The 25,760-nt window shown below is 47.8% G+C and overlaps 1 protein-coding gene across 2 annotated transcripts in view; it reads left to right on the plus strand.

Moving 5' to 3' along the window:
* The window catches only part of NSD2 (nuclear receptor binding SET domain protein 2), a 47,522-nt gene extending 22,335 nt beyond the window's left edge, over positions 1 to 25,187 (plus strand). The window contains exons 6-23 of one of the 2 annotated variants that reach the window (XM_087938101.1): positions 474 to 618; positions 1,596 to 1,673; positions 2,848 to 2,966; positions 4,960 to 5,035; positions 6,528 to 6,637; positions 10,281 to 10,412; positions 11,325 to 11,448; positions 12,401 to 12,601; positions 13,963 to 14,142; positions 14,935 to 15,091; positions 15,682 to 15,887; positions 16,539 to 16,642; positions 17,762 to 18,031; positions 18,805 to 18,921; positions 20,067 to 20,208; positions 21,605 to 21,711; positions 23,233 to 23,437; positions 24,149 to 25,187. In XM_087938101.1, coding sequence (XP_087794227.1) covers positions 474 to 618; positions 1,596 to 1,673; positions 2,848 to 2,966; positions 4,960 to 5,035; positions 6,528 to 6,637; positions 10,281 to 10,412; positions 11,325 to 11,448; positions 12,401 to 12,601; positions 13,963 to 14,142; positions 14,935 to 15,091; positions 15,682 to 15,887; positions 16,539 to 16,642; positions 17,762 to 18,031; positions 18,805 to 18,921; positions 20,067 to 20,208; positions 21,605 to 21,711; positions 23,233 to 23,437; positions 24,149 to 24,399 — 2,724 coding nt within the window. In that variant the 3' untranslated portion in view covers positions 24,400 to 25,187. The remainder of the gene's footprint in view (positions 1 to 473; positions 619 to 1,595; positions 1,674 to 2,847; positions 2,967 to 4,959; positions 5,036 to 6,527; positions 6,638 to 10,280; positions 10,413 to 11,324; positions 11,449 to 12,400; positions 12,602 to 13,962; positions 14,143 to 14,934; positions 15,092 to 15,681; positions 15,888 to 16,538; positions 16,643 to 17,761; positions 18,032 to 18,804; positions 18,922 to 20,066; positions 20,209 to 21,604; positions 21,712 to 23,232; positions 23,438 to 24,148) is intronic. The other variant, XM_026720448.2, reaches the window with a different exon arrangement.
* The last annotated feature ends 573 nt before the right edge of the window (positions 25,188 to 25,760 follow it).

Here is a 25,760-nt window from a genome sequence, read left to right on the forward strand (position 1 = left end):
TAGTGCAACATTCATGCCATATCAGGGGTTTTCCATCCAATTGTATAGAACGCAAAGGAGGTGTGTTTGTGTTTATTTTCATGGTCATGCCATGTCCTGAAGATGGTGTTTAGTTTCGCCCTACGAGGCGCAAGGACAATAAAGGAAACTAAACTAAACTCTGGAGATTTTTCAAAAGGCGGCTGGACTCCCTCGGGTGTTTTGGGTTTTCACCCTTGAAGACGCTTCGCTTCCTGGGAGCCACAAAGGGAAAAAAAAAACCCCGGAAAATCCTGCTGCCTTTTGAAAAAACACCCCTGGCACATGTCCGTCATCTGACAAAGTTTTAAAAGTTAAACTAATAAATAAATTGGAGGGGGGTAGAAACCTTCTCAGGAGGGATTTTTGAGATTTTTTGGGGGGTGGGGGAAGCTGGGAATGGGGGCCCGGGGTGGGGTCCTTTTCCCTCTTTCATTCCTGTCTCTCCCGCCCAGGTGGTGGCTGAGCATCCGGAGGCCTCGTGCGACGAGATCGAAGAGCTGCTGGAGTCACAGTGGAACATGCTTAGTGAAAAACAGAAAACACGCTATAACACAAAATTTGCCATAGTGACCTCTCCCAAATGTGAAGAAGACACTGGTAAACGTAAAACTGTGCTAGTATACTCTAACTAAGAAATTTAATAGACGTAGTCATGTTTAATTAAGCACATGGTTCACAGCCTGTAGGGAAGATCAGCTTTCACTGTCTCCTTTCTAATTTTTGGGATGTTGTGCTGAGAAAGCAGTGAATGCGGTCCTTTCTTCTTCCTTTTTTTTTTCCTTTTTTTTTCTTTTTTTTTAAATTTAAATCAGAAAAGTCGATCATGTCTACATTTCTTGGTCATTGTTCTGCGAAGTCGCTCTGTGTAAATCTATTGTAGATATTCTGGTGTCTCGTTCCCCTCCTGTCTCTAAGCAGCAGCCGCCGCCTGTATCGCTGTCGACGAAATGAGAATTACGGAGATTGGAAAGAAATTTAAGAGCTAGACTCTTTCAATTTGAAACGTTCGCTCTAAGCGTAACTCCTGTTTTTGATGTTGAAGTGGAGGCTGAAGCGGTGTCCCTGGGTTTGCAATCACTGAGATCTGTGGATGTGCAAAAACACCCAGCGCTTAAATGTTTCCAGGGCTGCCCTGGGTGGAGGTAGTGCTGGGGGACGTGGCTAGGCTGCAGGAGTCAGATCTCCATCCTTACAAAAGCATTTAGCTAAATATCCCGATGAGCTACAGGTTTGGAAGAGTGGATGTGCCTAAAGGCACGCACACACACGCACACACAAAAGCCATATTTTTGTTTCTCAGTATTAATATTATAGTCTGTATAACATCATTGGACTATGACAGAAACTTTAAGATAACAGGTTGCTGCTTTGGAAAGGTGGGAAGAATGAGAGTGTGTTGGGAAGGTTTCTCAATTTTGGACAATATGTATTAAAATTATAGTCAGTTTTGTTATTTGTGTGTGAATTGACAACTTGTGGGGAAAGTTGAATGCTTTGTCTCAATGTATAAAATATGTGGGTGTCGGTTTTAAAAGCAAACAAACAAGACTACACAACATTCTGTATCTCTCAAGGTTCAGCCCCAAGGAGTTTGAGCAAGGCCATACGTAAAGTCTTTCCAGGATCACGTAAACGAAGATCAAGATCCAGAAGTAATTTAAATTTGTGCTGTGTAATATTGATTTTAAACTAAGTAACCCTTACTTAAGTGTGCCTTTCATGTAACTGCTCAATAATATATCTTTTTCTCAAATGTTGTGCTCCTTCAGTTTTAGCGTTTTTATGGATCTTGAATTAAATATTTGAGTGCTGTAGTACAAAATCCTGTCCAGCTTTATGGTAGTTTCTTCTTACGATCCAATTAAAATGCCTCTTGCTTCCTCAGTTTGTTACACTGATATAAGGTGACCTTCAGGCTCGGGGGCACATTTAGGGCTCTGTGAAAGACCGTTTTTGCATGTCGATATAGTTTATGTCAAAACCTTGGCCTACGTCATAGCTTCTCCCATTGAACTTAAACTTCACCATTGATTGGCACGTGGAAACGAACAAGTTATCCACGCACATTTTGAAAAGAAACGTGTTACAGGATAGCAAGATCTGTTTTGAGGCTAGAAAATTTAATTGCCAGCAGAAGAATCTTGATTTTTAATCAAGATTTAATTAGAAAGTTACGTTATACATGAATAGGAAATTTCGGGGATAGAGAATAGAATCTTTACATACAAAGGAGAATTAGTGAAATAGGTTATATAAACTAATTGTGATAATTGCCTTAAAGTTTGTAACATGGAACTTTATTATTATTTCAAATGGGTTTTACTCAGACCCGCTGGTTTCAGGTATAAATATGCAAGGTTCTTAAAAATCTTTTTTTCACGGTCCTTATCTAAAACGTTTCTCCCCTCCTTGGTCTTTATATAAAACAAATTCACTTAACACATGTATTGCTTTATATTTTCCTAGCCTTAGGTTGATGTTCTATCACATAATATTCTCAGGAAATGGGATAATGGCTTTATACAGCATTAGCGTGCTTCTTTTAAAAAGTTACTTCAAAAGCAAAACTACCGCTTATAAATTAAAATGAGAAATTAATATGAAATGTACAGATAGGTGTAGGATGTTTTTGTATGTAAGGTCAGCTCTGGTAGGTGTGTATCACAGAGCTAGTTTTAATACGAGAAGTTGGGAGTCGCAAGATGTCTAGGGTTAGTAAACATGATCCAGCTGTTTTAGAAGAGTAACGTAACTGCTTTGGTTCGAGATAATTTCTAAATGCGCCTCAGACTGTTTTCATGTAAGTTTCCCCATCCCTACTCCAAGGTAACTTATATGGAAATAAAAGGAAACCTGTAAAGAGGACAAGGAAACCCACAGAAGATTTTGAAGTGCAAGAAGCATCTAGAAAAAGGCTGAGAATGGATAAGAAGAATTATCAGAAGGTAATTATGTCCTTGGCTTATTTGGGGGGGTGCCATGAATGGTGGCAACCGGCGTGATTGTTTGACTTTGTTCTGTCAAAATAGCACTCCGCTTCACTCGAGTGGGTGGTTTAATTGGATGGAGTGACCAGTTGATGGACTGACCCATTAAATGAATGGTTAACCAGAGAGCTCCTTTTAAAACATCGAACTATGTACAGTGGGCGTAAAAACATATTTAATTTCATATCTTGCATTTGTGGGTCTCTTCTCTGAATCTTTCTTCCATAATGATAGTGGACAACTGAGACAGAAAAGCTACTGCCTCCAGGAACCTGAGGGATTTTTTTTAAATGCCCTTTCAGCTGTATTTTTTATAGATGGCCAGTCGTGGGTTTTTTTTCTATCTTGAATTGTATATTTGCCTCCAACACTTCACACATGCAGGGTCAAACCAATTGATGAACGGGTGCGCAAGCAACAATTCATGCATCCAGAAATGTTAAAGATCCAGCAGAATTCGAAATGAAAACTCAAATCTCACTTGAACGCCTATGTTGTGAACTGACCTGCAGCAGGATTAGCCCTTTAAAACGTTGTGTGTTTTTCTTTTTCTTACAACTTTGCCGTATGATAGGCAGGGAAGGTGTGTCCATTGTTGTTAAAAGAAACATGAACGTTGGGTCTTAAAGGTGATAAAACGGTTGCAACCTCACCGTTTGGTGCCCAATTTTAATGATTTCCTGAGTAGATTGTAGCTTCCCTTTCGTGCGTTCATCTTAATCCATGGGAAGAACTGCAAAGCCGGCCTGTCCGTCCCTCACATCACTCAGGGATACCAGCACGTATTAAGCAGGATTTCTTAACAATCGTTGCAACTGTTGAGTAGCCACCCCAACTAACCCGCATTCTCCTAGTAAACCTTTCCTTGTATCCTTTTACAAAGCCAGAGAAATGAGATCATTTGTCAGGGACACTGGGTTAGCTCACAGATTTAGTCACAAGGGGCAACTGGACTTTGTGGTTTTTCCTTGAAGACGTTTTGCTTCTTGTCCAAGAAGCTTCTTCAGTTCTGACTGGATGGTAGGGAATGAAACCACCCAGTCAGAACTGAAGAAGCTTCTTGCATGAGAAGTGAAGCGTCTTCAAGGAAGTCCGGTTGCCTCTTGCAAAAGCCCCTTTGGGACAACCGTGGCCTGGTTGACTGAGAAGCACAGATTTGGGCTGTTCTGTACAGAAGGTGACTTGAGGAACTGATTTTACAGGTAAGCTACCTGTCCCTGCGCGTCTACGAACTCGATAGGGTTAAAAAAAAGAAGACCCCTTTGCACACAACTTCCCAGCCATCTTCATAGGAAGCTTAGATAGCAACTCTACCCTTGTATAGGCAGTCCTCGACCTACAACTCCATTGGGAACAGAATTTCACTTGTAAGTGTGACCAGACCCAATTTTACAACCGACAGCCTCCTGACCCACGAATGCTGCAACGGGTCGTAAATGTGAGCTGGTTGCCTAGCAGCCAAAATGCAGCCACAGGTCTGGTAGGGTGAGGCGTGACGTTTTGACAGCCGGAAGTGTCCTAACTCTGAATGGTCAACCGGTTGTAAGCCAAAGGCTACCTGTACGTACAAATCGTAAGTCCTTTATCAATTGGAGGTGCTGCTAATAAATTTGTTTTTAACCTTCAAGGAAGGTTAACATTTGCTTAGTAACCTGTTTTTTACAAACTTACACCCAATCCACTAACTAAACATTAGGTTCAGAAAAAGATATTTATCCGGAATTTTAAATGAAAGTTCTAATTAGTCCTATCACAGAAGTCTTAAAAGTCCTAACTTTAAACACACTATTTTAAAATTAAATGTCTGTTTTATTAGATCGTATTTTTATTTAGAGTCTGTTTCAGAGAGGTGGTTATTTTCTTCTGTTATTTCCTTTCAATTTCTCTAAATTAGGAGGGTTCTTTTTTTTTTTTCATTTTCTCTCCCTTTTCCCCCCATTTTTTATAACAGAGGGAAACGAGCAATGACAAAACAGCGAAAACAAACTCCACTAAAGTCACAGAAACCTCACAAAAGAAGCAGCCAGGTAATGGAGTCAGAAGAAGAGGCGGGGGGGGTTGTTGCGTCTTCTTGCGTTAAAAAGGTTCTCCGCTCCTTTGTTTAAAGTGGCTGCTGAAATTTGGGGACGTGAGACGTGGCACCGGTCAGATATGGCTGTAAGCTTGGGAAGCAGGACACGCCTTTTATCTGTTGAAGGCGGGGGGGGGTCCTGAATTGGGATCCCTTTCTCCCTCTCCCCTCACTTTAGCCTCCCATCAGCCACTCAAAGGTCTATGCGGAGAGAGTCCCTGGCTCTCCCGAAGCACAGATAGAGATCTGGTCAGGAAGGGGTGGGAAAACCCTGCGGGATTCTTGGAATTGGGGAGTGGGATTCTCTTCTGTCACTGGATGGACAGAGACAGATGAGGGCTGGGTGGGAGAGATTTGATTGATTGATTAGATAGGATAGGATAGGATAGATAGCTAGGTAGATAGATAGATAGATGGATAGATGACCCTGCCTTATTTATTTATTTATTTTGCCACCAGAAAAGGCACCAGGTCTTATTTTGGGGGGATGCCATCTACTGACTCACCTCACTTGTGCGCATTGTCCCCGGCCTCCTTTTCGCTGTCAGAGGCCTTCAGAAACTTCTTCTGCAGCCAGCAAGGCTTTCCTGAAGGCCTCTGCAGCCAAGAACAGAGTTCTGGATCGATCCAGAGCTTTCTAGTCAGCTCCAGAGGCCTTCAAGAAAGGCTTAGCACTCTTGCCAACTGCAGAAGAAATGGGCTGGCAAGGCAGGTGTCGGGATGTGTGAGGCCTAGCTACACCTGTCCAAAGGTAAGTAGTAGGGCAGCTCTACTCCCTCATCCCCACCCTAGCTTAATTTTTACCCATGCACCCTGGAGTGGGCGGGATCTTAATTAGGGCTTATTTTGGGGATAGGGCTTATATTGGGCGCTTGTATAAAAAATCAAGCTGGACTTACTTTCAGGGTAGGTCATATTTTCAGAGAAACGGGGTAGATAGATGAGAGAAGGAAAGATTTGATTGATAGATGATATAGACAGACAAATGAAAATAGAAAAGAATGGATGATAGAAAGACTGACATAGACAGAGGATGGATACATAGACAGACATAAGCAGAGACAGATGGATAGAGATAGATAGATAGACACATAGAGATGGATAGATAGGAGTATTAGTCCCCATATTTTTTTTAAAAAACTTGCAGATCTACTACTTCAATAACAAATTATTGACCAAATCCATCCATGTCTTTAGGAAAAGGTGGGGATACCCATGGAATGGTAGATTGCAAACAGGCTACATGCGTTGTTCCTTAACTATTCTTAATTGTGCCTATATTTGCTTCTCTATTTATATTTCTGATTCCGCCCTGTGAGGATCTCAAAAGAGTATTGCAAATTCTCCGTTTCTCAGTCAGGCGATGTTGGCTTCTGACCTCAAGGAAAGGAGGCCCAGGGACTCTTAAGCTCTCTTTGTAAACCACAATTATTTTACCCCCACGACAGGTCTCTCCGATGCCTGTAAGCCACTGAAGAAGCGAAACCGGGCCTCGGATTCTTCGCAACTCCCTTATAGCAAAAGTTCATCTCCTTCCGCGTCCTTAACTGAGAATGAGGTAAAGTGCAAATGAACAGTGGAAGACAGATTTTAAAAAGATGCAAGCGATTTAAATTTGCTTTCTTTAAAGGATGGAAAGAAATAACGGTTGAAACAAGACTAATGTGGTTTATAAACACCTTTCTCTTCCGTTCACCTTTCTCTTTAAATACAGCCTGGTAAGTTTATCTCTGCCAGGGGGAGAAAAAGGAACCGAGGCTGGTGGGAACTCAGCTGTGGTTCTTCACTGAGGTCGGATGAGCTCACTTTCTGACTTTCCTGAATTTGGGCTCCCCGCATCATTCGTGAGGATTCGAGTTGGTGTGCCAAGAGAAGCGGTTTGCTACAAGTATCTCACAGGTGGAATGGACCAGGGAGACCAGCCGTCCGACTCTCTTCGGTGCCAACTCTAAATTTGTGGTGCTGGCTGGGACGTCTTCGGGCTCTCCAAAAGCTGCTTAATCCCGAACATTTCAACCAAAGCTTTTCTTACAACGCTTCGGAAGAAGAAGCGCTTCTGTCAAAACATAGAAAACAGAGAGAAGCTAAGCAGGCTCTGTTGACACCGTTCAGGTCACAAGCAGTATAAACGAGAGGAAAAGCCCATTTTTCTGGTTATGGAGATTTTCCTGGCTCCTAAAATGCAGTGAAGCCTGTGCAGGACTCGAAGGGAGGAAGGAAGGAAGGAGGGGGGAGGGGGTTTGGGGCGTGCAGGCCACGCCCTTCAACCTCCTGTTAGCCGAACGTCTCCCTCTGATGCAAGGGAGCCTTGTCCGTCCTTCAGAGCCCCACAGGCTCACCTGGGGCCTATCTTTTGTGTTCGGCCACCTCTAAACTCAGAGCCATGCAAAGGCAACACACCCTGCAAGCAGTTCTGTAGGCAGGCCTGAGCGGTTGCTTAGCAACCACTCCAAGTTCCAACAAACCCCGAAATCAGGTGTTTACAACCTGGATTTGACATCCGGATGGCTGCCCTCCTCTGCCCCAGTCACGTGGGCGACTGTCGCCCCCCCACCTTTCACGGCCGTTTGCAGTCTCCTTCTCTTAGGTGACCACAATTGACCACGTTTTTGCTGGAAAAACGTTTTGCTGAGGTTATTTCCCATTTCCAGCAAACAAAAAACAAAGGCAAATCCTCCCCATAATAAACAATGGCTTCCCTTAACTGTAACGCTCACTTAATGACCACCATAAAAAGATCGTACAATCTGGTTAGCATGAATCAGCTCTCCCCTTCTGGATGATCATTGGTAATAAACCTGGATTAGGGCAACGGGGACAGTTGACCAAAGCGCATAAATCCATTCCTGCTAGGATCCTTTTCCGTCCCAGAGAATGCAGCGATCAATAAAGAACTGATTGGTGGGGAAGGGGACAGGCAGGCAGGCCTCGACTTGCTTAGTGGCCGTTAGAAATTCACAACGGAAACCCAAAACGTTACTGATGGCCCAGAGTGGAAGCGGCTCTTGCCACTTGACTGCAAAAACTGCTCCGTAGCAAACCATGGATCCGTTCGGCCGCTGCCTCCTCTTAGAACAGCCTGCGGGAGATGAGAAGGAGCTCCGGCAGAATCCAGGCCAGCGGAGTGAGGCGGCCTGCAAGGGGCGTGGAGCCCTCCAGGCGCTCTCCCTAAGAGCCTCGGTTGCACGGCCTTTGTGGGAGCCCTGGCCAGCAGAAGAGCCCGTCACGGAACCGTGGAGGAGCCAGAGCGCCGCGGTCCTTGCTCAGAGGAGGGGAAGGGACGGGACCGGAGCAGCCCGTGACTGGATGAGACTAAGTTCATCCACGGGACCTGCGCTCGTTGACGGAGAACCGCCACTCCGTCGGCCTCATGCCTTCCCTCCGTGTGCCCTCCACGAACCCAGGGGACCTTATGGATGACCCCCGCAGGGCTGCCCAGGTGTGCTGCTCTCCTTTTCCTCTCCGAAGGCAGGTGCCTGGGCCTTTCAGGAGCAAAGCTCAACTCCCTTCATCCCACAGTAGCTAGGGCAGCCTGGTCCTGAGACTAGGCCCCCAGGGGATCCCGATCTCCTCACAGGAGGTCTGTGAAGGCTGGAAGAAATATTAGGATTCAAATCTGGAGTGAAGTCTTGGGGTCCGCAAAGGGGATTTGAAGGGGTCCGCGGGGAAGAAAAGGTTGGGAAACGGTGGCCTCTAGTCCACCAGGCGAGTCCTGCTAAAAACACTGGGCGCGTCCAGGTATTTTTCCAGAGTGCCCGGCAGTCGTCCTGCTTTTCCCATGTAAAATGGTAGCTGTATTTCAGTGTCTCCTCTGAGTAAAAGATCTGCACTGTTGCCCAGTGACAGTCGCTGCACAGTACGTACTCGCGGAAGCTGTTTAGTTTTCTGTCCTTAAGTGAAACACTCTTTCCATCCAAGGAGGATGGGCAGGTGTTGTGTGCAGAACTCTTTCACTTTTTTCCAGGCACAATAAGATAATTCTCTAACCAGGCCCCAAAGGGGCTTTTTTCCCCAAAAGGCAACTGGACTTTCTTGGTTTTTCCCTGAAGATGTCTCACTTCTCACCCAAGAAACTTCTTCAGTTCAGTCAGAACTGAAGAAGCTTCTTGGATGAGAAGTGAAACTTCTTCACGGAAAAACAAAGTTGAGTTTCCTTTTGAAAAACCACTTTTGGGACAACCACAACTTAGATGACTGAGAATCTCCTTAGGCCTCTCTCTAACCACGTGTCTTGCTAACAGCATCTTCAGGACAACCCATGAACCGGCACCTCTTATATCTTCTTCCCTGTTGCCGTCTACGCACGGCTGGTGTGCAGGGACTACTGTTTAGCCAGGGTTCCGGTTCCTGTCACCGATAATGGCATCCTGTCGTTCTCGCAGGTTTGCTATGGCGGGGACAGAAAAAGTGGATTTCAATGCAAAGATTCCCCAGCGGGCTCAAGGTCCCTACTAGCTAAGCCTTTCCTTCAGAGTGGGCCCCCGTCTTATGGGTTGACTTGATCTGAACACTCTTGCACTAGCCAGCAAATGTTCGTGCAACGCGTTCACACACTTAGGTCAGCCTGCACACACACACACGTGTTCTTTGGCAGAGCTGTGCTAGCCTCTCCTCAATTAACAGTGCATTGACCTGCCTCCCGGCTGAATTGGTTAATTCCGCCTAGAGCAAACAAACAGGGACGCCAGCAGGTCTCGCACCGAAGACCAGCTTGTTTACCTGTGGCCGTTCCAAATGGCCGTCTCTGCATGCTCACCTTCGGATTCTCGGTTTGTTGAGTGCTCAGCTTCCAGAAGTGCCCCCTGTTGGGGAAACTGAGGGAAAACCAGTCACTGTGATGAGACCCCGGGCCAAGCCAGGGCTTCCTCCTTGCCAAAGTCTCCCCTCTGACAGGTCCCAGGAAGAGCTGCTGGTCAGCCATAGAAGTCACCAGTGTGAATTCCTACTTGGCACGCGAGTAAGCAGCGCCCTGTTCTCTGGGAATTACCCACGTTAGAATTAATTCAGCCCACTGAAATGAAAGCTGGTCGGGGACAGTTTGGGGTGTTGCTGGAAAGGAAATCTAAGGGCTCCATCCTGCAGGATTTCGTGGGGGGCGCTGAGATCTGTAGTTCAGCCACTCCTGGGGAGCTGAAGGGGTTAATGAACCATGAAGGGGTTTCTTTTGCCCAGAAGCCCTTAATCTGTCCTGTGGTGTCTAGATTTCAGACGGTCTAGGAGATGAAAGGTCGGAGTCGCCCTATGAAAGTGCTGACGAGGGTCTTGGAGAGGTCTCCCAACTGTCCAAGAAGGCTGACCGAGGGGCCACAGCCAGGAAGGAGTACCTGTGTCAGGTAAGAAAGGAAGGGGCTTGTCAAGCGAATTCTCTTCCCAAGAACTATTAGGAAGACCCGGTTAGGGAGAGATTATCCTGGAGGGTGGGGGGGAAATGTATCTTATCATGCTCATTAAGAGTCAGCACTTGACTGGATAGCAGACGATGCTTGTCAAGGCACGTTCGTGTTCGTACATCTGAAAATTTAACATGAACAAGTAGGTTGAAATGTCTATGGGACTCCCTGTGCCAAAAGAGTCTGCAGGTGTTTCTTTTCTTCACTGCAATAAGCCACAAATGTCTACCCTCCGAGGAAGCTCCCAGTTCAAACCAGCCCTGTGGCTCTCACGGATGTCCTTGGACATACACTTTGAAAGTGGGCCTTTGTTCGATTGATTTAATTAATTTAAATTAATTTTTTTTGAAAAGGTGTCAGGGCTCCGGCAGTTACCCCCATTTAAATCATGAGCCCCTAGCCAATTTTCAGAACTTAAAGAAGATTTATTGGGAGTTAACATGTCCGGCACTGCCTGGGTGTAGGCGACTCTGAAACACATCATTCATTCATTGTCACCCGTGACCCTGTTTTTCCCCACCCCCCACCCCGGGTGTATCGTAATTCATATTCTCCAATGGGACACCTCCATAGCCCAGAGTCATCAATCAGGCTCCCCAGTTAGAATTTTGCGCGGCAGAAACTTCAGTCACCTAGTTACTATCTTTGAAAAACTATTTATGGGATGCACTTTCGGTTTCCAAGCAAACCCCTTTCCCCCCTTTCTGTTGGCAATTCTAAAAAGACCCTAGAAATATTTTTTGAGTTGACATTGGGAGCCCTTTACCTTTAAAACGGTAGCAGCCTCAAGGGAGAGGAGGCGCCGTTGACCCGTGCTCTCTACGCCCTGTCAGGTTTACGCTTTCTCTCCTCAAGGTCTGCGAGAAGCCCGGGGAAGTGATGTTGTGTGAAGGACGTTGTCTTGGGGCTTTCCATGCCAGCTGCAGCGGCCTGTCTGGGAGGCCCAAAGGACAGTTTGTGTGCGACGAGTGCACTTCAGGCAAGTCGTCTTCCGGGAGGGATCGGCGATGTTTTGCGCCTCAGATCTCGTCCTCCAGGCGCCTCATTCCCCAAAGGAAACGCTAGAAGGCTACACGCTGGGAAAATAAAGGCGGTGGTAATGCGCCTGTATTTCCCTGCCTACCTGGCCCAGAAAGAGAAGGTTCCTTATTCCTTTGTTTTGTACAGGTGGTCCTTGACTTACGACCGGTGTGACTTTGCAGTGAGCCCCCCAAAACCTATCGATGCCCTGGTTTCAAAGATGGGGGTCCACTCCCACAGTCACACAAAGAAAGCTTGGGCACTACGAAGGGTTGTTCAGCAGCCTGTTGCAACTCAAGGACTACCTGTGAGGCGAAAGCCTTAAGGATTCTGCCAGACCCAAGAACGGGGTGATTAATCCTGTAGGCAGATTAGATGCAGGGCTCTCCAACCTGGGCCACTTTTAAGACTCATGGACTTCAACTCCCAGAGTTCCTCAGCCAGCTGGCTGAAGAATTCTGGGAATTGAAGTCCACGAGCCTTGAAGTGGCCGAGGTTGGAGAGCCCTGGATTAGAGCATTCTCGGTTCATTAATGGAGCTACAGAGACCTTCGGATCTGTTCTCCATCCATCGTTGCCTGAGGAGGGGCTGGAGGTCACTGGGCGACCCCTGGCCTCCCAAGCATAAAATGGCAGCCTGTTTCCTGCTGGGACTAGTTGGACCCACCCTGCACGTTACAGCCCCCATTCCGTTTTCCCCAAATTTCCTCACTGTTCCCTAAAAAGAGATTGACCAATGTAGACATTTAATGCTGAAAGACAGGCTCGCGAAGGAAAGCCTGCGAAAAAGGCTATTTTTGAAAGAAAAAAAACGAGCTCCTTTAGTGCCAGCTCTAGCCCCAGTTAACAACGGACCTGGTTCCCGTCTATTCGTGAGAAACACTTCAGTGTTGTTTTAAATGTTCCTTTAGGTATTCACACGTGTTTCGTGTGCAAGGAGAAGCAATCGGAAATTAAGCGCTGCATCGTCTCTCACTGTGGGAAGTTTTACCATGAAGCCTGTGTGAAAAAATTCCCCCTCACCATTTTTGAAAACCGGGGCTTCCGGTGCCCTTTGCACAGCTGCGAGAGTTGCCACGTTGCGAATCCCTCAAACCCCAAAGTATCGAAAGGTATTTCCTTTCTTTCCCTCCCCTCCCTTTCCTCCACATCTCTTCTTGTTGCCCCCATAGTTCACCCTCAGAGGTTGCCGATGGTTACTTGAGAGCTCACGGCAGCCCGAAGAGGTGCTGCCTCACCTCTCGTGAATACAGGGAGTCCTCAATGTACGATCACAATTAAGCACAACATTTCTGTTGCTAAGTGAGGCAGTTTGTTGTGGTCCGCTGACGGCCTGCAGAGCTGGCAGCAGAATTGGACAGAGGGGAGGACCCTGGGCCAGTCCTGCAGTCTGGGGAGGGCTCGGACGAGGGATCTGCATACTACACAAAGATGGGGCCAGGGCCATCTGGGAGTTATGTCCTGACTCCAGAATCTGACATCAGTGAGGCAGAGGAACAGGGGGAGCCTGTTCCCAGTGTGCGTATGCACAGAGCTGCCAGAAGGCAAGAAAAGACAAAAGAGGAGATTTGGGAGTAAGGCTCGGAGGTGATTGCTTTTCCCATAAGACATAAAGGGGGAACAAAGGGACAGGAGCCTTTGCAGGAAGCAACTTTGTTCGTTCTGGTCGGTTTAAACTCTGAAGCTCCGTGTGGACTTTGTGCTCCATTTGGCCTTGTAGTACAGTGAATGGGCAGTTTAGTTGTTGGCAGCATTTCAAGGGAGATAAAGGTGGGTGCTTATCAGCCTTATCCAGAAGGACTTGGGCAGACTTCTGTGGGACTATTCACAAACTGTATGGGACTCATTACGGGCTGTGAATGCTAGAATTCACAGCCGTTGAAATAATTTTTAAAAAAAGGTTTTTGGGAACAGCGTGTGATTGTGACTGTCTCAGGAAGCCTTAGGTCAGAGCACAGCTATTGTGAGTCTTTGCCACATTTTATCCTCCAGTCCAATTAGGGGATTGGAGTTTGGTGTGTTTCCGTTTTGGAAAGTTTGACTCGCGTCTGAATGTCCATTTTACAGATATTTCCTCCGTCGGCGCTTCCTCTTGTCTCTCCCTTTGGAGATTCCCCACATAAAGCCTCATTTTGTGTCCAGGCGCCTCATTTTGTGTCCAAGGGCACTTGCCTTTATTTCGGAGAGTAACTCATGAAAGCTCGTGCCGTAATCCAACGTTCCTCAACGACTTGAGAACTTTGAAGTGGGTGGACTTCAACTCCCAGAATTCCCTAGCTGGCACAGCAGACTTTGACTCCACAGCTGGCTGGGGAATTCTGGGAGTTGAAGTCCACCCACCTCAAAGTTCTCAAGTGCCTGAGAATTGCTGCCATAGTCCATTAGCTAGTTACGGGTTCTTGTTTTTAAAATTCCTAAGCATTTTTGCAAATATATTGTGACAAAAATGTGTGCGTTTTTCTTCCTGTACCAGGCAAAATGATACGGTGTGTTCGCTGTCCGGTGGCTTACCACGTGGGTGACAATTGTGTGGCTGCTGGTTGTGCCATGCTTTCCTCCAGTAGCATCGTGTGTACCAACCACTTTACTGCCACCAAAGGGAAAAGCCACCACGGCCACGTGAACGTCAGCTGGTGTTTTGTCTGCTCAAAAGGTAAACAGCGGACTTCGTTTCATAGAAACGGAGGGATCTTCCATGGTGGATAAGGGGATTTTGTTGCGGCTGCTCAGGCTTTTTATGAAAAATCTAAAGCCCTTTTATTTCTTCTGTGTGTTGCAAGAGCATTTTTTAAAAAACTGATTTTGGTTCTGAATGGAAGTGGAAAAATTTGAATGTCTAAAATGTAAGAATGGGAAGAATTATTTTATAACTACAAAGCGCCGTGTAACAGAGTGAGCTCCTGTTATTTGTCCCAGCTTCTGCCAACCGGGCAGTTTGAAAGCATCTACAAAAAATTCAAATAGAAAAATAGGGACCCCTTTGATGGAAAGGGAACAGCGTTCCTCCGTGCGCCTTCAAAGGCGGTTAGTCCTGCCAGCCACATGACCACGGAGACGTCTTCGGACCGCGCTGGCTCTTCTTTGGCTTTGCAACGGAGATGAGCAGCGCCCCCTAGAGCCGGAAACGACCAGCACGTGTGTGCGAGGGGAACCTTGACCTTTAACCAAGATGGTTCCAGCTTTGTGTGCTTCCAGCTTTTCTTGGTCACTAAAGGAGGTGTTGATAGTATAGGCCCACCTCCCAGAGTTTGTTCTGCTGTCATTCCCAAAGTCAATTCTGGCATAGACTGTAATTTTGTATAATTCCTTCTTGGTGGTGTGGATTTGGGCTTTAATCAACCTAGAGTGAAACCTGGTAGCATTTTTATGCTTAAAATAAAGCTTTCTTTGCGCCCCCCCCCCACTTTTCCTGTCATTGAGGGTTGTTTTGTGCCTTTTGTTACAGGGGGGAGCCTGTTATGTTGTGAGTCTTGTCCTGCTGCATTTCATCCGGACTGTTTAAACATTGAAATGCCAGATGGGAGCTGGTTTTGCAACGACTGCAAAGCAGGGAAGAAAATCCATTTTCAAGATATTATTTGGGTCAAACTGGGAAATTACAGGTTTGGATTTATAAACATAATTTCAGAATTTCTTTTTTAATCTTTGTCGGCATATATGATTGTGTCTCAGTGCTCCTTGGAGCCCAGAAAAGGGGGAGTTTGTATGTAAAAAGGTCTTTGATACAGGGGCACATACGTTAATAAAATCTATGTCAGAGCATTTGCAGCGTGACTACTATTATGAGACAACCCAGGAGCAAAACACAGCACACAGAGCCTTAGACATTTAACTAGTGCTTTATATGCAACAGTTATATACAGACATACACATGGTAGGCAAAATACCTTACAAGCAATCTTTCTTCTTCTCTACCTGGAGAACTCTGCAATGAATTCCGGACACGAGAGAGGACGTGCCCTCTAATGGCTGCCTTTATATAAGCACCTCTTAAAGGGATAGAACCCATTCCCACTCTTAAAGGGAAAGACCCAGGCTATGCTGATTCATTCTTATTGCATCAGCCGCATCCGGTCAGCTTCACTGCTGGTCGGCTCTTAAATCCCAAGACCTTAGCAATCAATATAAGACCGACCCTAGCCGGGAGCAGTGGCCTCAATTCCTTCCTTTCGTTGGGTTGTTTCTGTGGCAGGTGGTGGCCGGCCGAAGTCTGCCATCCCAAAAATGTCCCCCCAAACATCCAGAAAATGAAGCACGCGATTGGAGAGTTCCCTGTGTTCTTCTTTGGCTCCAAAGACTACTACTGGACCCATCAGGCTCGCGTCTTCCCCTACATGGAAGGAGACCGGGGAAGTCGGTACCAAGCCATCAAAGGAATCGGGAAAGTCTTCAAAAAGGGTAAAATGTCTCACCTTTCAGCTCCGAAGGCAAATGCTTGCTGTGTGGCCGATTTCTCTCGCATAGACTCAGAAGGTGGCCGTGCAGAGTTGGCCCGTGAGGTGGGAACTTCGGTATTTCGCTTTGCTGCGCCTGGTGAGGGCGCCTAGCTGAGCTGAAAAGCTGAGCAGGGTCAGTGAGGTTGGAGGCTGTGTTATTGTAAAGATTACAGGCAGGGGATCCTTGACTTGTGGCCATTCGTTTAGCAACCATTGGGAGTTACAACAGACTTACTGGGGGGCTGGATTTGAAGTTTCCAAGGTCCCCCAGGGTCACATGGCCAAAGTTCAGGCGCTCCGCACATTGCCGTGAAACTCTGCCTCCAGCAAACGGTTGACTCATTTAATCGGCCACCGTGGTGATTAAATGTGTGACCGCCACAGAAAAAAGGTTGTAAAATCGAGACCAGTGGCTCCGTGACAGCCGTAAGTCAAGGCTGCCAGTCCTTTAGCCGGTGTTGGCCTTCAGACACCCTGCGTTCTTCCCAAGAACCTACAATGTTGTGTTGCATTGATACAATAGAGAGGCAGATCCAAGCAGTTAAGGAGACAGGGACCTATTCTTAAAGGAGAAATATGTGAAGTTGTAATTTTACCAACATTTTTTTAAAAGCTTTGCAAGACGCGGAGACGCGCTTCCGAGAGATCAAATTTCAACGGGAAGCCAAAGAAACTCAAGAAAATGAACGCAAACCTCCCCCTTACAAACATATCAAGGTGAGATGCTTTGAAGGACGGGGCTGGTCTTCCTCTGACCTCCCCCCCCCCCACCAAGTTAGTCAGTCCAGTGATGGGCCCAGGGTGTTCTGGGATGAAGGACCAGAGGTAGGGTCAACTTTTAGCCCAGATGGGGCACTGTGGAAAGACTTGTGTCCATCGTCAGGGTAAAGGGCCATTTTTAAGTACAGGGGCGTATTTTTTAGAGATAAAGGTTTTAATTGTCCTTTTGTGCTAGTCAATTCGTGTACCTTAATTTATTAAATAAAATGTGCTGGAGAAGGGTAAGCTATTCCCAAGGGATTCTAGTCCTGCTTGACAAACTGAATGGATAACAAGGTATTTGGATTTATAAAGGTGTTAAAACATATGGGAAACCGAAGTGAGCACCTCTAAGGTTATTTGAAGTAAGCCACTCTTTAGCAGTTACCCCAAGGGAAATATTTGTGGCAGGACAGGGGTTTCTTCTAGTTCGGTAGGAATTAGACATCTTGACCTCCAAAAAGCATTCAATAAATCTAGTGGAATTAACAGTATGTTTATCTATTTCCGTATACGTGTAGTTACCCAAAAGCAGAGGTTTCTTGTGCAGGGATTTCTGTCCGTAGTTCTCTCTGCAGTTTCAAACTCACCCCTCCACAGAGCAAAGAACGCGGAAGCCGGCGGGAGGGAGGGGGCCTAGGCTGGCTTTCCTCCGACCGCCACTGCCTAGGATTCCCAAGCATATCCTGGTTTCTTTTGCCCCTCGGGGTAGCCTTCCGCAGTTAGCCCTAGTTTTCTTTCCGGCTGGAGGAGCGGGAAGAGGCTGCCCGGGTTAGGATTAGCAGGATTTCACCCTCCTGTGGGCCCACGGGGGGAGGGGTGGGGGTTGTTGTTGTTGTTGTTGGGGAAACAGAAGCAGGCGGTAGAACCCGAAGCTCGGCTGCTCTGCAGCCATCTTGGAGGCCATCTTGGCCAAAGAAGACCTGACACCCCCTGAGGAGCCATGGAGGCCTCCGAGGGCCATTAAAAGCAGGGGGAGTGGCAGACAGAGAGAACTAGTGTGGGGGCGGGGGGGTGTCAGTCCGGTTGGGTCGGGGCCTCGTGGGCGTAACCAGCGCCTGCTCTTTGACGCGCCAGGTGAACAAGCCCTTTGGGAGAGTCCAGATCTGCACGGCGGACATTTCAGAGATCCCCAAGTGCAACTGCAAGCCCTCCGACGAGAACCCCTGCGGCCTCGACTCGGAGTGCCTGAACCGCATGCTGATGTACGAGTGCCACCCGCAGATGTGCCCGGCCGGGGAGCGCTGCCAGAACCAGTGCTTCACCAAGCGCCAGTACCCCGAGACCAAGATCATCCGGACGGAGGGCAAGGGGTGGGGCTTGGTCTCCAAGAGGGACATTAAGAAGGTAGGGCCTCTGGGGATCAGAGCACCGCGCGGGAGGGGGCACAGCCGTGGGCGCCAGGGGTCCTTCCTGTGGTTTTACATCCCATCTTCCCCCCACCCTCCGCAGTCCTCGACTTACAACAGTTCATTTAGTGACCGATTGAAGTTTCGGCAGGATTGGAAAAAAGGGACTTAGGGCCGCTTTTCACCACTTAGTGACTGTTGTTACTTCTTCCCCCCACCCCCGGTCACGTGGCCAAAACTCAAAAACACTGGGCAACCGACTCGTGTTTATGACAGTCGCAGCATTCCCAAGGTGCTGTGATCCCCTTTTGCAACTTTCTGACAAGCAAAACTAACGGGGAACCCAGATTCCACTTAACAGCCAGGTCACTCATTAAATAATGGCAGTGATTCACTTAACAGCCGAGGCAAGGAAGGTCGCAAAAGGGGACAGAACTCGCTTAAAAGATCTCACTTAGCGGCATACATCTTGGGCTCCATTGTGGCCGTAAGTCGAGGACTATCTTGTCTACGATGTAAAGCAGGGATCTCCAACCGTGGCCACTTCAAGACTGGTGGACTTCACAAGCTTTGCTGGCTGAGGCACTCTGGGAGTTGAAGTCCACCAGCCTTAAAGTGGCCACGGTTGGAGGCCCCTGATACAAAGGCCAGGAAAAGGGACCTAGGAGAGAGCACAGGATGGGCAGCCTTGGGGACCTGATTTAGGAAACTGGCCAGGTGTGTCCGTTGTGCGTTCCCTCCGTTGGGCAGCTGTGCTTTTGTTTCGCGCAGGGCGAGTTCGTGAACGAGTACGTGGGCGAGGTGATCGATGAAGGAGAATGCATGGCGAGGATCAAATACGCTCATGAAAACGACATCACACACTTTTACATGCTCACCATCGATAAGGTAGGCTGTCCCAACATGGCCCGGCTTGGCGTTCGACCTCAAGTCTTCATCCGTGTCTCTATAAACTCTGGGATCCAGAAGCTTCCTATTCCCCAATAGCAAAGACTCGCCTTCTCTCGGGGGGCGGGAGGGGGGAGGAACCTACCTCAGAAACACCACCAATAAGCCTACCGATCAACCCCACCTTGGCTTAAGGAGGAGTTTAAATACCTGGGTAGAAATTCCGGGAACAGGTGGGGTTAATATTCCTTGACACCCGATTTTGGGTTAGGATGAATAGTGCCAGCCTCTATCCAGGCACCTTAGTGAGAATCCCGTTATGTGTAATGGCATCGTTGACTTTTATGTCGACGTGTATTGGATTACACTCTGGATTGAATATTCAGTCTTCTTTTGTAGAAGAGGAGCTTGTCTTATAGGATAGCTCTGTATCTTTCATCTACAAATGCTTTTGTCCAAGAAAGCGGAAGCTTCAACTTCTTCACCTACTCTGGAAGTAGGGTAAAAATGCTTTCTGAATGGACTAATAACGGGAGGATCTCAGCAATCACACCGAGAGTTTTGCTTGTTTTCTTCACCCTTTTGTAGTCCAAGGACTGGAAATACCTAATGGCAGTATCTCTGTCCTCCTGGCTTTTCAAGAAAGGGCTACCAAGGTTTGGTTTTTTATATAAAATAGAATTCTTTTATTGTCCAAGTGTGACTGGACACACAAGGAATTTGTCTTGGTGCAAAGGCTCTCCGTGTACATAAAAGATAAAACAGGAAGAAACTATTTCTTTGCATTTCCCATTGAAGATGCAAAAAAATTTCTCATGTGTGATTCTTTCCCCAAGCCAAACCGAAGAATAATTATATTTCTGACACATTTTTCTATGTTTTCCAAGTATCTTAATTTAGCTAGGTGGTGTGACATTGCTGTGGGGCAACGTTAGTCAAATCAGGACTCTTTGGGCTCTAAAATTCTAGGTTTCTCTTGAAGGCGGCTTTCTTGAAGCGGGATAAAATTTACACGGATTACAGGTTTAAGTTTTGTCAAGGAAGAACTACTGTAGCTACTGGCTGCGGGACTCAGTCTCCGTAGGTGTGGGGAGGGTGCTGCCTACCGTTAATCAGGGTTTTGCTTGGATCCTTTGGTTTTCCAGGACCGCATCATCGATGCTGGACCGAAGGGGAACTATTCTCGCTTCATGAATCACAGCTGCCAGCCCAACTGTGAGACCCTGAAATGGACGGTGCATGGAGACACCCGCGTGGGCCTGTTTGCCGTCTGCGACATTCCTGCAGGTACCGGCGGCTCTCCTAACTGGGAATGGGATGTTTTATGTCCCCTTAAAAAGAAACCAAACCTGTTCAGAAAGTTTCTTCTGTTGGATCCAGCTGCAACCTCCTCTGAGCTTCTTGCCTGCGCTTAGCGTGCCCTCCGAACATAGCAGAACATCCTCCACAAACAAGATTTTTTAATAAAATTATTTTGTTGCACAAAAGCTGTGCATCTGTGGGGCTTTTTCCAAGCTGATCTTGTTGGTTGGCCGAAACCCAACCATTTCCCTCTGCGACCCGATCTTCCAGGGGTGCCTGGAGGCCTTAAAAGTCGGGCAGCCCCCAAATGTCCTCCCCCCCCGCCCCGGGGGTTGGACCCTGTTGGACGACCCCTCCCTGGCCTTCCATTTGCGCTCTTCCCCCTGTGGGAAGGCCAACTTGACCAACGTTAAAACTCCTTACACGCAGCCCTCAACCTGTGACCATATTTGAGCACCCATCTGTTTATTCATTAGTTACTTTAATTAAAATGAATTAGACTGGGCCCCGTCTGTTTGGCAAGGCCCGGTCTCTTGGTCTCTGCAGTGTCCTTGGCCTTCAGGACCCCAGGGGCTCCGACGAGAGGCACTTCAGGTGTTACCTTTCAGTTGCAGGGTTGGTTTTAAAGAGAGAGAGAGAGAGAGAGAGAATCTTGTCAGACAGAGCTCTGCTTCAAGTCCTTGAAATTTAAGCTTCCAAGCCTCCTGTGGGAGGCCAGGAGGCCGTGGAAACGTTGGGAAAACTCCGCCTCTATCATCTTGTTCCAGTCCAACTCTGGTTTAGGGAGGTTCTTGGTTGTCCCAAAGGGGCTTTTTCCGGCCCCTTTTTGCCTTTGGAAGGAGCCCCTTTGAGTCATCCAACCATTGCAAATCCAGGATGGTCTTTATGACGGGCTCAGCTGGGTGTCTTCCCTCAACGCCAGCAGTGGAAAGCGATTCCTCCCTGCTCGGACAATGAGGCGGTGGATTGAGTGACAGCCCTCCCCACAGTTCTCTTCTACCTCTTGGTCAAAGAGGTTTGTGTGTCTATCTCAAAGGAGATTTCAAGTCTGAATTCTGTATTTCTCAGCTTTCAAAAGCCAGGATTTAGGCGTTTCCGGTAGAGGGGACGAAATCTTGGGCCTTTTTTGTTCACGCAGCCCGCAGGTTTATTGGCACAGTTTCGGGGGTCCTATTTTAACCGGCCTCTCTTTGGATCGAGTGGGGAGTGTGTGTGTGTGTGTGTGTGTGTGTATGTGTGTTGTTTTCCCCTCCCTCCTTTCTTCGGCATCTTCCTCCAGACTCCATCCTGGGGCGAAATGGGAACCTCTTTGGGGAAAGGAGCCAATGTTCCTGTTTTGATGATGGTTACAGTAACAGTCTCTTCTTATTTTCCCCCTCAGGGACAGAATTAACCTTCAATTACAACCTTGACTGCCTCGGCAACGAAAAGACGGTGTGTAAATGTGGGGCTCCAAACTGCAGCGGCTTCCTTGGAGACAGGCCAAAGGTATCTCTCTGCTGGCCCACGGGGGAGCCCTTGAGGGGGGCCTCCCCAAGGCAAGGGCTGCTGGCTCCAAGGCACCGCCACACGGACTGACTGGGCAGAACGTGCCCAAAATCTGGGACCCTTCACTGCCGATGAAACTGGGCCCATTTTTAAAAACATTGGAGGATGTTAAAAAAAAAAAAAGAAGAATCCCCATAAAACAATTTAGGACGTAATGCGGGGCGCCGTAAAACACTTCCTGTGCTCAGCTGCTGATGTTTGACACTGCAGTAGAGGTGGTCTCTGACTTACAGCCCCAGTTGAGACCAAGAGTTCTGCTGCTAAGCAAAACAGTTGTTAAGTGAGTTTTACGACTTCCCAGGCCACCGTTAAGGGGGAATTCCTGCGGTCGTTCAGTGAATCCGGCTTCCCCCATCGTCTTTGCTGGTCAGATGGTTGCAAAAGGGGATCGGGTGATCCCCAGGACACACTGCGGCCGTCATAAATACTAGCCAATTGCCAAACATCTGAATTTTGATCACGTGGCCCTTGGGGATGCCGCAACGGTCGTAAGAGTGAAAACCGGTCCCAAGTCTCTTTTGTCAGTGCGGCTGTCATTTGGGACTGCCCCTAAAGGAACGGCTGTGAGTTGAGGGCCTCTTGCGCTGCTTGGCATGGGGGACGTTCAGGCCAGCGGCCTCTCCGGACCCATCCCAAGTTCCCCGTGAAGGCAGGACGTCAGAAGCGCCGCCATGGTGGAAGCTGGCGAGGGAATCAGGGGAGGAAGTATCTCAGAAAGGATGAGTTATTTCTAAGGCAGCCTTGGGGTCCAAAATAGGCCTTAGTTGCTTTTTCTAAAAAAAAATAATAATACCAAGAATTGTGTCAAAGGAGACTCTCCGTCCTCCAGGTCTCGGTTGTCCCAAAGGGGCTTTTTTTCCCAAAAGGCAATTGGACTTTCTTGGTTTTTCTTTGAAGACGTTTCACTCCTCATCCAAGAAGCTTCTTCAGCTCTGACTGGATGGTTGGGAAAGGAAGGGTTGATACTCCTTGCAGACAAAGCTGGTCATTTGCATCTTTTTGGAGAGAGGACACAGATAAACCTCCAAATGGCCTCAGCAATCCTCAGAAAGAATGCAGTCAGCTCTTCCGAAAGGAATACAAATCCTTCCCCAACATCCGGTCAGAGCTGAAGAAGCTTCTCGGGTGAGATGTGTCTTCAAAGAAAAACCAAGGAAGCCCAGTTGCCTTGGGAAAAAGCACCTTTGGGACTACCAAGAATTGTGTTCAGTGAGCCTTCGGTAATTTCAGTCATCTTCCCCCTGCTCCAGGCAGGTAAGAGGGGGTGATGGTGCCCTTTGGCTGTCCAAAGCTTCTCTTTGGTTCTGCCTTCAGTCACCAGACTAGAAGCATTTTGCCAGAGCGTTCCAGACAAGTTTTATAATTTGAAATGGCTAAAAACAGGGGGAGGCGAGGCTCCTTAGAGACTGCCCTAATCTCCTAACCTGCAAAACGGAAACATGACTCTTTTTTTCCATTAAGAATTCATCCTCCAATGCCTCAGAAGAGAAAGGAAAGAAAGGCAAAAGAAGGGCAAAAAGGCGTAAAACCAAAAGCGAAGCCAGGAAAAAAACGGAGGACTACTGCTTCCGCTGCGGAGATGGAGGGCAGCTTGTCCTGTGTGACCGGAAGTCCTGCACCAAGGCCTATCACCTCTCCTGCCTTGACTTGGTAAAACGTCCCTTCGGTGAGTAAGCATTCAGATATGCCTCCACTCCCTAACAAGGATTTTGGATCCCCAAGGATCTTAATCAAACCAATTCCAAGTTTTAAAGGACATTCCCTTCAGGCAGTCAGGTTAAGCGTTGATTCTGGTGCTTAAAATGCGGCCGGCCACCTCCAGCAGGATTGGTCCACGGCGGAGCAGTGAGAAGCGGGTGGGGTTTTGTTGCGTGACTTGACACGGGAGAACCGTTCAACCTCTTCTGCACGTGTGTTCTCAACCAGCCAGATCAGACCTCAAACCGTGAAGCTCAACCAAGCCGTGTCTACCTGTCTTGGGTCTTTGCTGTTCCAGGGAGAGGGGTGTGGTTTTCCTTGGAAATGATCAGCAGCCGCACTCCTGGGGAGGCTCCAAAGCTAAACTGTACATTGTTAAGCTAATCGTAGTTTATTCAGCGGGAAAGAAAAGCCATTAAAGAGGGCCACTCTGGATGCGTAGCGCTTTAAATGCTTTTTTAGATAAAATGCTTGGTTTTTTGTTCTCTTTAATCGGTTCTCGTCCCCTACTTCAGGGGGATAAAGAACGGGGCACACCGTTCCAATTGGTGGCTGCCATTCCAGTTCCTTCAGGTTAAAGGGAAGGATTCGAGGGGACGTGGAGCCGAGGTCCCGGGAAATGTTCCCGCATTGACCTTTTTCTTCTCTCTTCTTTTTCTCGCCTTCCTTTCCACGGCAGGCAAATGGGAATGTCCCTGGCACCACTGCGATGTGTGTGGCAAGCCCTCAGTTTCCTTCTGCCATTTCTGTCCCAATTCCTTCTGCAAGGACCACCAAGAGGAGGCTGTGCTGGAGTGCAACTGGAGCGGACAGTTGTTTTGCCCCGACCACAATGGGGAGAACTTCGCCGAGAAGAAAGCCAGGCGGCCTCCTAGAAAACTCTCTTCCGCCAAATGCAAACGGCAAAGGAACAAGTGGAAGAGGACATAATATTAAGAGGAACAAACTCGCCCCGCCAACCCCGCTTGCCCAAGGTTGCCTTGTAAATAAGTTGTGAATAGGGTCAGGGAAGGACACACTTTTACACATCTTGCGCAAGAACTGGGGTTTTTTGGGTGGGGGAGCGAGCGATTTTTAAACCCACTGAGCCAACCGGCAGCAGGACGCCTGCTGCAGCTGCACTGATCATGAACTCTGGCCTGCCAAGTTCAGACGTTTCAGGACAAACCAGGTTTTCTCTCCAGAAATAATGAGAATACTTGAACTGTTAGGAATGGAACAGTTCTTCCCGGCTGCTTCCTCAAGGGAGGAGGCGTGTGTTGATTTTTGACCAGCGACCCCATGTCTGTGGACAGTCTCGTAGCTTTTGAAATAGTAGCCGCCGCCACTTGGAGGAGTTTTTGGGGTAGAGGGCCAGAGAGCGAGAGGAGAGAGGGAGGCCTCGATTAGCTCTGGAAGCCCAACGTGGCGAGGAGATCCGCTTGACAGGATCGCATTAAATAAGAAGGGGGGGGAGGGGAGGGGGGAAGCGTCATACCATGGCTTTTGATTTTGTTTTGTTGTTTTAATTGTACTGGCATTCTTCTATCAAGACAAGGAAGCAGCAGATCTCTTGAACCCGTGGCCAGCTTTGGTCATCTGTGCCTCAGGTCAACTGTTTTAGTTCCATTAAGAAAAAAGAAAAATTGCATTACCAGTGTCCTCTTTTAAATGGATATTAAAATATGTGCCCCATTTTTTAGATTGTATTTGCATAATAAAAGTATTTCAAAATCAAACCCGTTTGAGGTTTCTTTTGAGAAGTAGACAGGAATCAGCATCAGAACGATTGCTGGAAGCCAAATGAACTCCGGGCTGGCCTTCTCTACAGCCGCCTTTCCTGGCTGGTTTTTTTCTCTTCCAACTTCTGGCTAAAAACGGGATTTGAAGCCCAGGAGAAACCGGACTTTTGAGTGACCAGGAAGGCAGGCGAAACGAGAGCCGACCCCGGCATCCTAAGCCGCTTCTCCATTAGGGGAATGTTGCAGGTCTTTTTCTCCATGGGACGCAGGCCGTTCTCTTCACCTGGGTCGCCGCCGCCTTCTGCCTGCTGCTCCTCCCTTCGCGCCCAGGTGAACCCCGTCCTGTTCCGTTCCCAAGAATTGCTGTGCTGATGGGCAGGCATCCCAACTCCTCTGCATAAGAACTCTTCCTTCAGAAGAAAGAGGAGGGTGGCCCTGCACCCTTGAGGAGTGCTGCAGATACCTAAGGCAGGAGTAAGGCCTTCTAGAGGTCTACGTGTGTCGTGGAGCGGATTCCGGTAAAATCCTTCGGCAAGGTTTCCCGATAGAAGTTGTAGGAGAGCCACGTTA

Source organism: Pseudonaja textilis, chromosome 8 (genome assembly GCF_049901715.1).
Source record: "Pseudonaja textilis isolate UNSWEBS1 chromosome 8, rPseTex1.2, whole genome shotgun sequence".
NCBI classification, from domain to species: Eukaryota; Metazoa; Chordata; class Lepidosauria; order Squamata; family Elapidae; genus Pseudonaja; species Pseudonaja textilis.